General features: G+C 42.3%; 1 protein-coding gene across 14 annotated transcripts in view; it reads right to left on the bottom strand.

Annotated features, from left to right (window-relative positions):
• Window positions 1–12318, bottom strand: part of ERMAP (erythroblast membrane associated protein (Scianna blood group)) — a 35108-nt gene that overhangs the window by 12155 nt on the left and 10635 nt on the right. For 6 of the 14 annotated variants that reach the window (XR_012421543.1, XR_012421540.1, XR_012421539.1 and 3 more), the window contains exons 1-3: window positions 5495–5556; window positions 3317–3693; window positions 2735–3082 (exon numbers count right to left, since the gene is read on the bottom strand). Coding sequence is in view for 10 of the 14 variants with exons in the window: in XM_065533759.1 (XP_065389831.1) it covers window positions 2735–3082; window positions 3317–3693; window positions 5495–5499 (730 nt within the window). In the remaining 4 variants the exon portion in view is untranslated. Of the gene's footprint in view, window positions 1–2734; window positions 3083–3316; window positions 3944–5494; window positions 5557–8157; window positions 8344–12318 lie in introns of those variants that run through there. The other 8 variants (XR_012421545.1, XM_065533767.2, XM_074010377.1 and 5 more) reach the window with 6 other exon arrangements.

Here is a 12318-nt window from a genome sequence, read left to right on the forward strand (position 1 = left end):
GGCCAGGTGTGGTGAGTCACACCTGTAATCCTAGCACTTTGGGAGGCTGAAGCAGGAGGATCACTACAGCTCAGGAGTTTGAGACCAGCCTGGGCAACATAGTGAGACCTCATCTTTATTATAAATAAAAAAGAAAAAATAAATAAAAGGTTTGAACCCTTTGATCCATTAATTCTACTTCCAGAAGCACATTCTAAAAAAAAAAAATCAAAATCACTTTCCAAAATATGCTCAAAGATGTTCATTGCACTCTTAATTATAATATGAGGAAAATTTGGAAAGCATCCAGATGCCCCAAAACAGGGCTTTGATTAATTTTATTATTCTATAGCCACATGGTAAAATACTATGCAGCCCTTAAAATCATATTACTTAGGGACATGGGCAAAAAAACACAAATGCTCATGACATCGTAAGTGGAAAAAAATCCTGGGCACAAGAATACACATGCATAAACATATACATGCTCAGAGATACATATACACAATAAAGTCTTGCAAGAAAGATACAAAAATGTTAGCAGCCGTCCTCTCTAATTTAAGCTATTAATAGGCCATTTTTCAGTTTCCTTTAAATATTTTGGATTTTTTTCAAATTTTCTACAATATACATGCTTTATTCCTAGAATATAAAAAACTGAAAATTCCTCAAAAAGTTCCTACTAGGGTAGGAGTTTCCTCTGGAACCACCAGCACCTTCAAACCTGTTTCTGCCCCAGCTTTTACTTGCTATGACCGCGGCTGTGGTCTTCTCTTGGCCAAAGGCCATTTTGCGGATGGTTCAGGACACATTCCCCGGTGTGCTGTCCCTGACTCTGCTAGACACCGCTGTTTGGAAGAGCCCAGGTTTTCCAGAGAGTGGGCCTCTGACAGGGATGGAAGTACCCTGCCTTGAGGTTCTCTCCACTTGGCCCAGGGCTCTGGGAACCATCCCACCTATCTACACATCAGCAGGGCCTCCGCCAGGGTGTGGTCCCAGCCAGAGCCCTCTTCCCCCATAACCTCCTGTGATGAACAGGGGCAGCTGTTAATGAAACTTGAATGTCTGTCCTCTCTCCACCCTCTCCCCACACTCCTCCCAGTAGGATAAGCCAGTCTCTAGCTTTATTCTCAGACATTTAAAAATTCACCCATAGCAATAACTGTATCACATGATTCAGATGCCTTTGGGCATCTCAGTCCCCTTTTAAAAATTACTTTTCAGTCGGGCATGGTGGCTCATGCCTGTAATCCCAGCATTTTGAGAGGTCGAGGCGGGTGGATCACCTGAGGTTGGGAGTTTGAGACCAGCCTCACCAACATGGAGAAACCCCGTCTCCACTAAAAATACAAAAATTAGCCAGTCGTGGTGGCGCATGCCTGTAATCCCAGCTACTCAGGAGGCTGAGGCAGGAGAATCACTTGAACCTGGGAGGTGGAGGTTGTGGTGAGTCGAGATTGCACTCCAGCCTGGGCAACGAGAGCGAAACTCCGTCTCCAAAAAAAAAAAAGAAAGAAAAAAGAAAAATTAGCCGGCCGTGGTGGCAGGCACCGGTAATCCCAGCTAACTCAGAAGGCTAAGGCAGGAGAATCACTTGAACCCAGGAAGCGAAGTTGCAGTGAGCCAAGATTGTGCCAATGCACTCCACCCTGGGCAAAAAGAGCGAAACTCCATCTCAAAAAAAAAAAAATTACTTTTCACCCCAAAGGACTCCAACTTTGGAAAGTCTGTCTACCAACTACTGAGTGTTTTAAAGTAATTGATTCATCCCCACTTCATAGTGTGCAACTTCAAATTAGGACCAAAAGATAATCAGCATGTGACCATATGAAGCCAGTGTCATTCAAGCAAATGCAAAGACATGTTTTGGGTTGGGTTGAGTTGGGTTTGGGTTGGTAGACTGATTTTTTAAAATATTGGTAGACTGATTTTTGGTGGACTGATTTTCAGTAGGCTATTTTTTAAAAAAATATTGAAGCTAGTTTGAGAACACTCTCAACTGGGTGCAGTGGCTTATACCTGTAATGTCAACACTTTGGGAGGCCAAGCGGGGAGGATTGCTGGATTGGAAAGCAGTCTAGGAAACATAGGGAGACCCTGTCTCTACTAAAAGTAAAAAAAAAATTAGCCAGGCATAGTAGTATACCTGTAGTCCCAGCTACTTGGGAGGCTGAGATGGCAGGATTACTTGAGCCCAGGTGGTCGAGGCTACAGTGACCTATGATTGCACCACTGCACTCCAGCCTGGGCAACAGAGCAAGGCCCTGTCTCAAAACAAACAAACAGAAAAAAAAAAGAGACAGAGAGAGACAAACACTGTCTTTCCCTTCCTAACCCTTTACGTTCTCAGGAACCCCAGGAGAGGACCCATTAAGTAAATCCTTGTCACAGCAGGGGATCTGTCCCTTGAAGACATTTCCTTACAGCCATGTAATGAGTTCCTTGATAGTGGAGCATACAAAGATGACCCAGGGAGGAAAAGCTATTATCTGATCCTCCAAGCCCTATTTAACCAGGACCTGCATTGTACAGTGTTTTCCAAAGTCTGAGTTCCTTCCTTATCAGAAATGCCTGGGCCAGCTTCACCGCTTCAGCTGAGATCAATGGACATGGCTGGGTAAGGCTGAGCCGTCCTGGCAAGTAAAAACTACATTGCAAATGGAAAAAAAGTCTAGACATGGAGAGACAAAGTAGGTCCTGACTGGGCTTGTCCAACTGCCACAAATGACCCTAGGCACCTCAAACCCATTCTAACCTGCAACCTGCAGGATCACGGTGTCCTCTTTACTCAGATTTCCAACCTGGATCATACATCGGTAAGACCCTTGGTCCTCAAGGCGCACGTCAAGGATCTGCAGAGTGACACTTCCCTCTTGGGCATCTCTCACCAGCACCGTCCTCCCCTTATATTCCGGCATCACATCTTCATCCTGGTCCTTCCCATCCCGGAACATGTGAACAACCTGGGAGCGCTGCGGGAATGGGGACCGCAGCCACCTCACCTCCTTGGGCACCGTCCCAGGCCAGAGGGAGAGAGGACAGAGCAGCTCGGCTGTGCCCCCTAGTAAGGCCACGTGGAACTTGCTGGCATCCCCTGCGCGGCCTGGACAAAGAAAGAGACAAGGCCAACTGGGAGGGAGGGCAGGAGAAAGCTTGGGAAAGGATGAGGAAGCGGGTATCCCGGGGACTGACAGAGCCCAGGAAGGACTCTGGAAAGGATTGCCAGGGCCGGGGGAACAGAACCCCAAAAGACGTAATGTTTCCAACCAAGCTTCTTTATTCTGGGGATGCCAACGTCACATGTACCAGGCAGGGAAAGAGGATCAGAAACTCCTACCTGACACATGCACAGACAGCCGGAGGAAGAGGAGAGGAATGAGGCAGCCAGAGAGCCAGGAGCCGGCAGAACTCGCCATCTCCATCCGAACTAGGACAGACAGAGGGAGACAGCACAGGCGGGCTGATGGGCTTGGCGTGACAGAGGGTATAACCCAGGAGCCGAGGCCGAGACGGTATTGCTGGTGCTCTGGGATCACAAAGGCAGGGGCTCCAGTCCCAGCACTGCTACTTACCTTCTTGTGATATTGTGACCGAACTTCTCTGAGACTGTGTTTCTTCATCTCCAAAATGGGTATAAGAACTGTGCCTCCTTGTGGGATTATGGTGAGGGTTGAAAGAGGTGAATGCTCACACGGAGGCTGGCGTGTTAAGTCTCTAAATGCCGTGAGTGAGGATGACGGTGCAGATGAGATGCATGAGGATCCAGAACTTATACCCAGAACTAACCAAAGAAACACCAGTAATGGCCTCTTTTTACAGTTAGTGTCCAAGGCCAGGCTTGGGAAGTGCCTGTTTCAAGCCAATCTTTGCCCAAGATGCAGCCTGGAGGTTTCCCTGGACAGCCTTTTCAAGTTTGACTCTTGACAAATAACAGATCAAGGCAGTGAGGCCCCTCCATGTCATCCTGAAGGCATTAATCGTACAAATTCAGGGTCTGGCACTAGAAAGACCTGGGTTCAAATCTTAGCTCTGCCTATTACTAGCTCTGTGTCCCTAGGAAGGTTGCATAACATCTCTGGGCCTCGGGTTCTTAATCTATAAAGGGGAACTGTCCTCACAGATGAGTGTGAGGGTTCAAAGAGATACTGCCTGCCAAGCACTGGCCACAAATGCCTGGCAGAACAAGTGCTCATAAGTGTGTAGTTGTTGTTATTACTACTAACTAAGTGAGGAAAATTATCCCTAGCAGGTTCAGATGACTGCGTGCATGAATCACAGGGAGACCCTAAAGGATTTCCTCCTGTAAAGCTCTTTCCCCACCTATTTGCTACTGCCTGAAATTGCTTTAGCAGGAAACAGAATCTCTCATGCCACAAGTGAGGATAAAGTTTAAAATGTAAATGCTCTAGGAAAAGGCAACTCATCTCTTAAATTCTCTCCAAGGTTCAAATCCTTTCCAAAGAGGAGGCTTTTGTATAAGTCAGCAGGCCCAGTCCCTGAAGGTCATGGAAAAGGTCATGGCACACAGAGGACGTGTCAAAGGGAGATTGGGAAACTGAAGATGAAGCTAGTATTGAACACATTCTCATTTTGAAAACCCAATTCTGTTTTCTCACGGCAAAAAGCACACTGGTTTAGGGTTGTTCTTGTCTTTCTTTAAATCATATTTTATACAACATACCCCTCTAATCAAATGACAACATAGTACTAGGCCATAGTGAGGTTAGGATCACATTAGGACACATTTTTTTGTGACTGTCCCACCCACTTTCCTATTGGTTACTAGCCACTCAAAAACTGGACAAGAGAAGTGGAGTAAATGAGAACAGCTCTCTATTTTATCAAGTATGGTTGAAGGTGGAAGTAGGGCCCAGGATTCCCTGGAGTTATTCCCAAAACCCCTCAACTTTCTAGTGACTCTGAAGCACACCCTGCCTGGGTAGACATGCCCGGAGTGACACAGAGCTCCAAGCTAACCCAAGGCTGCCTGAAATCGAATAGGAGGAGACCTCTATGGACCCATATTCTAAGATTCAGACAATCTATGAAGTGGTTAAGAGGGTAAGCTCTAGGCTGGGCATGGTAGCTCATGCCTATAACCCTGCACTTTTGGGAGGCCAAGGCAGGAGGATCACTTGAGCTCAGGAGTTACAGGCTAGCCTGGGCAACATAGTGAGACTCCATCTCTACAAAAAATGGAAGAAAATTAGCTTGGCATGGTGGCACGCACTTGTAGTCCTAGCTACTCAGGAGGTTGAAGTGGGAGAATTACTTGAGCCTGGGAGGTTGAGGCTGCAGTAAGCTGTGATTGTATCACTGCACTCCAACCTGGGTGACAGAGCAAGACCTTGTCTCAAAAAAAATAAATAAATAAATAAAAAGAATGAGCTCTAGAGTCAGCCTGGGTTCAATTCCTGGCTCCGCCATTTCCTAGCTGGTGGCCTTAGACAGGTTAATTTACTTCTCCAAACCTCCTCTTGCTCGCACATGAAATGGAGTTAATAATAGTACCTACCTCATAGATAGGGTTATAGTAGGGATCAAAGAAAACACATGTAAAATGATTTGCACCAGATGCTGGAAATAAAAACCAAATGAAGTCCTTCTGTTAGATTGTCACTCTATGTAAGACGTGCTACCAGGTCCTTTATTTCATATTTTCTTACACAGATGTAAGAACCATCTGGTCACCATACTGACCTCTAGGATTTATTCTTCTAATCTAGTTTGCCAGGATGGCCCCTTCCTCCATCTCTTCTAACACGTAATATATCAATATTATGGTAGTCAACATAGTATTAATGGCTGTGAATTAACACTAAATCATAAATATGTTTCCAAATTATGATATTGCTCTAAATCAATAACAGTTCTTATTTATTGCATTTGTTGGTTCTCTCTATATATTGTCTTCAGTACTGACAACGTCTCAGAAAAGTAGGTATTATTCTGTTTTACACTTAGAACAGGAAAGGCAATCATACACACTTCAGGGTACCGTGCAAGTGAATTGCCAGGATCCTTTCTGGGAGCAGATCGAATGTAAAACATTAACAGATGCATGAATAACATTCATTCATAATGAATAAACAGATGAATGAATGCATGCCTGCATAGCCCTGTATCATGAGTCACAAAATGAGCAAATGACCACCTCACTTTACAGAGTGATTATCATGGAACCCCTTTACAAAGACATTTTCCCCAACAAATATAAAATACGATTTCACTTCCTAAAGTTCAATGTATATGCCACAGTTTGGGGCTTTTTCTGTCTTACTTATTGTAGGAAAATCTGGAAATGATCCAAAACAAAGACAAAAATTTCAAATCATCTGTAATTCCTCCACCCAAAGATAATGTTTCTACAAATATTATTTCTATGCATGTACATAACATTTTGTAAAAAAAAAAAAAAAAACCATGACTGGGCACAATGGCTTACGCCTATAATCCCAGCACTTTGAGAGGCAGCGGCGGGAAGATTGCTCGAGCCCAGGAGTTTGAGACCAGCCTGGGCAACATGGCAAACCCCTATTGCTACAAACAATACAAAAAGAAATCAGCTGGCTATGGTGTGTGTGCCTGTGGTCCCAGCTACTTGGGAGGCTGAGGTAGGAGGATCACTTGAGCGCAGGAGGTTGAGGCTGCAGTAAGCCATGATCGTACCCCTGCACTCCAGTCTGGATGAGAGAGCAAGACCCTGTCTTAAATAAATAAATAAATACTTATACACTGTTTTGATACCTGATATTTTCACCAATTTCACATAATGCAACATTATGTGCATTTCCCAAAGCAATCAAATCTTCTTTCCATGACTTTAGGATTCCATCATGGACACAGAATTTTAGAAATTAGGATATAAGATGTAAAAGCTTTAAAATAATTCTATGTTGTGTATATTTAGGTTGTTTTCCAATACATGGCTGTTATAAACATTGCTATAAGTGGCAGTGGATTGAGGGCTAGAATCAGAGGGCTTAGTCCTAGTCTTGGCTTGGTCCCTTACTGCTCTGTGACTTTGTAACTTTTTTTTTTTTTTTGAGATGGAGTTTCGCTCTGCCGCCAGGCTGAAGTGCAGTGGCACGATCTCAGATCACTGCAACCTCCGCCTCCCAGGTTCAAGCAATTCTCCTGCTTCAGCCTCCCGAGTACCTGGGACTACAGGCGTGCGCCACCACGCCCAGCTAATTTTTGTATTTTTAGTAGAGATTGGGTTTCACCATGTTGGCCAGGATGGTCTGAAACTCCTGACCTCATGATCTGCCCACCTCGGCCTTCCAAAGTGCTGGGATTACAGACATGAGCCACCGCGCCCAGCTGTGACTTTGTAACTTTAAGCAAGTCACTTAGATTCTTAGGCCTTGAGTTTCCCATCTTTAAAATGGGAAGACTTTTCATCTGCACTGACAAATTGCCCTCCAGAAAGTCATATCAATTTACCAAAGTATCATATGAAATTTCTTGTTTTCCCACAACCTTACCATCACTGGATATTATCATTTAAAAAAAAAATTTGCAAATTTGATGAGTAACAAAATGCCATCTCTTTTTTTTTTTTAATTTGATGGTGTTTCATCTCAATTTGTATTTCTTTGATTACTCACCTGTTATTTGGACTTTGTCAATTACCTGTCTATGTAATTTGTTCTTTTTTCTATTAGGACATTTATCTCTTAATGGCTTGCAAAATTCTTCATACACTAACCATTTTTTTTTCCACTACACATGTTGGAAACATTTTCCCCTAGGCAGTTATTTACATTTGAAGTTTGAAACAGTTTAATTTTTAAAACTTCTAAATCAGAAAAAAGATTGTAACAATGTTCTCTTGACAATCCCAAGCAGTTTAATACGACCCTGCAAATCTGCAAATGATCAGTCTAAAAGCATACAGCACAGGGTCCAGCAAATAGTAAGAGCTAAATAAATGTTGGCTGTAGTTTAATAATGATGACAATACTACTTAAATAAGAGTCCTTCAACAAAACCCGTCCAGCTCTCTTGTCACTTGTCTCCTTCTGTGTTTCTTTAGTGATAGCTAACAGCTGGCCCATTTCGCCCTTCAAAATGTTCTTGTGTGTAGGGAGAAAAGGGGATTATTTCTCTACTGAACCTGAGGATCCTGAGAAAGTTAAAGGACTAAAAAGCATGAAGAGAGAGGGGAGAACTCACCACCGTCTGGATCAGGGATGTTTGTTCCTCTCACAGGCAAAGCTGGAGTTTGCAAGCTGGGAACTCTCCTTCCCCATGCAGCGAGACCAGGGAGCAGGCAGGTGCATCAGGAAGGCCTAGGGATGTGGGCCAGGAAAAGTTCATATTTTATGAAATGTGAGAGGCCAGGGCTCTCTCTGCCCCCACAGAACTCCCTTCTAGCTGTCCCTGTAAACCAGCAAGCCACACCCTGTCTGTCTGCCTCTGATAAAAGAACAGAGCAAAGAGGAGGCTCCCAGAAGTGAGGGAACCACTGAGTATGACTGACTGGGTATAAGGGACTTTTGCCCCTCTGCTCCCTTTTCCTCCAATGCTGCCAATAGTAATTCCCTTTGATGCATTTTGATCCTATCACATTCTTTCTGAAAACCTTCCCCTTTACTTTTCAAATCAGAGTAAATTGGAAGATTGGTTTCAAAGACATCCACCAATTAGCCACCTTCTTTAACTCACTGTCTTTATCTCCAGCTACACCCTGACATGTGCCTTCTGACAAGCAAGCTTGTTGTTTTTCAACATGTGATAAATGCTTCCCGCCTGTCTTGCTTTCATAATATCCTTAACTATATATTCATAATTATATCACTAACAATACCTTATACATTTTTATGTCGTGTGAACTTTATAAAGATGGAGCCCATTGTACATAATTCCCAATGATTCCCTTTTTATTCAACATTAGCTTTTGGGTCTAGCAGACATCTGTGGTGGCCCACAACACCTCGGAGATATAAACAACAGTGAGAGGAGTCAAGACAAAATGCTCCAGCCTTGCACCTTCAGCTCTGAGCTGTATTCGATGTGATTCCTCCGAGTGTTCCCAATGGGATTGAGCACAGTGTTCAGAGTGGTAAGTAGTTCCATACTGCACCTTTTATTGACTTTTCTTCCTTTTTTGCTCACTCCCATTTCTGTTTCCTGAATACACTCTTGAACTGAAGGACTTGTCTCACACCTCACACTCTGTTCTGGGGGTGTACAAATTAAGACACTGAAATTAATCCAGGTTGTTTCACCTGGATAGTCATTCACTGCTATATAGTAGACCATTATATAAATCTACCAACAGTTTCTCTTGTCCCTTAATGATAGAAATGTGGGTTGTTTCCAGGCTTTTGCTTTTATAAACAGTACTGCCCTGCACATTCTTGATAGATATTTCCTGCTCATATATGCAAGAATTTCTCTAGAGCACCAGTTCTTAATGTGTGGTCCACGAACCCTGGAAGTCCCTGAGGCCCTATCAGCCAGGTTAAAACTACATTCATCACAATAAAGATGTTATTTGCCTTCTTCATGGTGTTGACATCTTCAAGGACACTGCAAAAGCAATAGTGGGTAAAACAGCTAGCACAAATCAGCAAGTGGCACCAAACTGTAGTAGAAGTTACACATTTTATTAAACCTCAACTCTTAGATACACATTTTTTTAATACTTTGTGTGACAAAATGGGAAGGATGCGTAAACAGTTACGCTGCATATCAAGCTATGATGACTTTCTCGAGGAAAAAACCTTAAGTGATTGTGAGCTGAAGTAATCACTTGACTCATGGAGCACCATTCTTACCTGAAAGTACAGCTGAAAGACAAAGTATCATTATTTAGCCTTGGGTATTTGGCAGGCATTTTCTCCAGATGAGTCAAGTGCACCTGTCACTTCAAGAAAAGCAATTGACAGTGTTTGTTGTCAATGAGAAAATTCAATCTTTTGAGCAAAAATTAGAATTTTGGAAAATTTTTATGTGCTGTTATGGGCTTGATACCCTCACGATAGCAAAAGACTTTTCTGATGAGATTGGTATTGATATTAAGAAATGTGATTTTCTGGCCGGGCGCAGTGGCTCACGCCTGTAATCCCAGCACTTTGGGAGGCTGAGGCGCGGATCACGAGGTCAGGAGATTGAGACCATCCTGGCTAATACAGTGAAACCTCGTCTCTACTAAAAATACAAAAAATTAGCTGGGCATGGTGGCACATGTCTGTAGTCCCAGCTACTCGGGAGGCTGAGGCAGGAGAATGGCGTGAAACTGGGAGGCAGAGCTTGCAGTGAGCCGAGATCGTGCCACTGCACTCCAGCCTGGGTGACAGAGCGAGACTCTGTCTCAAAATAAATAAATAAATGTGATTTTTTGATGTTGCATAATGAAATGTGTCAACATTTAGAAGATCTGCATAACTCAGCGACCCAGCAATTTCCAAATGATCAATGGGTGTGTTGACAAAACCCTGCATGGGTAAAACATTCATTCAAAATGCAACAAAAAACTGTGAGTGTTGCTGTAATAGAGTATAAAAAGGTCATTGCTATGGTTTCAGATTTCATGTCATAACTAAGCTTTAAAAAACTTCCACTTGCTGAGTTTTGGTGTCTTATCAAAGAATATCCACGATTATCTGAAAAAGCTATTGAAATGCTCCTTTTCCAATTGCGTACACTTCAACCACAAAACATACTGCAGCAGATTGAAAGATATAGCTGGCTTGAGAATACAACTGTCTTCTATTAAGCCAGACATCTAAAATATTTATAGCCATTAAAAAGAATAAAATCCCATCATTCAAAGTGACATGGATGGAACTAGAAAACATTACGTTAAGTGAAATAAGCCAGGCACAAAAAGTTAAACACCACACGTTCTCACTCATAGTTAGATGTTAAAAAAAAAAAAGAAAAACTTAATCTCATAGAAGTGAAAAGCAGAATAGAGGTTACTAGAGGCTGGAGAGGGAAGGGGAGGATAGGGAGAGATTTCTTCAATAACACAAAATTACAGCTAGGGAGGAGGAACAACTTCTAGTGTTTTGTAGCACTGTAGGATGACCATAGTTAGCAATAATATATTATGTAGTTTCAAATAAAGAAGAAAGGACATTGAATGTCCCCAAAACACAGAAATGATAAATGTTTGAGATGATGAATACGATAATGACCCTGATCTGATCTACACATTGTATATATCAAAATATTACTCTGTACCCCATAAATATGTACCATATGTGTCAATTAAAAATTAATTAGGGCAGGGCATGGTGGCTCATGCCTGTAATCCCAGCAGTTTGGGAGGCTGAGCTAGGCGGGTCACCTGAGGTCAGGAATTCAAGACCATCCTGGCCAACATTGCGAAATCCTGTCTCTACTAAAAATACAAAAATTACCCAGGCATGGTGGCACACGCTTATAATCCCAGCTACTCAGGAGGCTGAGGCACAAGAATTGCTTGAACCTGGGAGGTGGAGGTTGCAGTGAGTCGAGATCACACCACCACACTCCAGCCTGGGCAATAGAGTGAGACTCCGTCTTAAAAAAAAAAAAAAAAAATTAATTAGTTAATTTTTAAAAAACGATTTATATAAAGCAGTGCTACTCTTCTCAGTAATATTTTTGTATCAAAAAAGTTGCTTTAGTGCTACTCTTCTCAGTAATATTTTTGTATCAAAAAAGTTGCTTTTCATAAATACATGTTTTGTTGATTGTAATTTGTGTATTATTTTTATTTTTAAAAGAAGTAATAATTATATTTAATTTTTCTCAGTTTTCACTTTTTTTTTTTTTTTAGAGCTAGGGTCTAGCTCTGTTGCCCAGGCTGGAGTGCAAAGGCATAATCATAGCTTACTTGAACTCCTAGGCTTAAGTGATCCTCTTGCCTCAGTCTCCCTAGTAGCTAGGACTACAGGTGCATGCCACCAAGCCCAGCTATTTTTAAAAATGTTTTTATAGAGATGAGGTCTCACTGTGTTGCCCAGGCTGGTCTCAAACTCCTGGCCTAAAGTAATCCTCGCACCTTGGCCTCCCGAAATGCTGGATTACAGGCGTGAGCCACCACACCTAGTCATGTTTTAATTTTTAACATGGAAAATTTCAAAAAATATAACTCATAAACTGAAGCTCTCTGAGGTCCTCAATACTTTTGCGTTCCTGAGAATATATACCTAGAAGTGGTATTGCCAGGTTATAGATGATACTAAATTGTTTTCCAAAGTAATTGTACCAATTTATAACTTGTCATAATTAATATTTTTACTGCTTTCTCAAGAAGCATTTTATCAGTCTAAATCACATCATAAAATGAGTTTCTTATCTGAAATGTGATTTTTAGACTTCTAACTCTATGAGTGAGAA

This window comes from Macaca fascicularis, chromosome 1 (genome assembly GCF_037993035.2).
Source record: "Macaca fascicularis isolate 582-1 chromosome 1, T2T-MFA8v1.1".
NCBI lineage: Eukaryota > Metazoa > Chordata > Mammalia > Primates > Cercopithecidae > Macaca > Macaca fascicularis.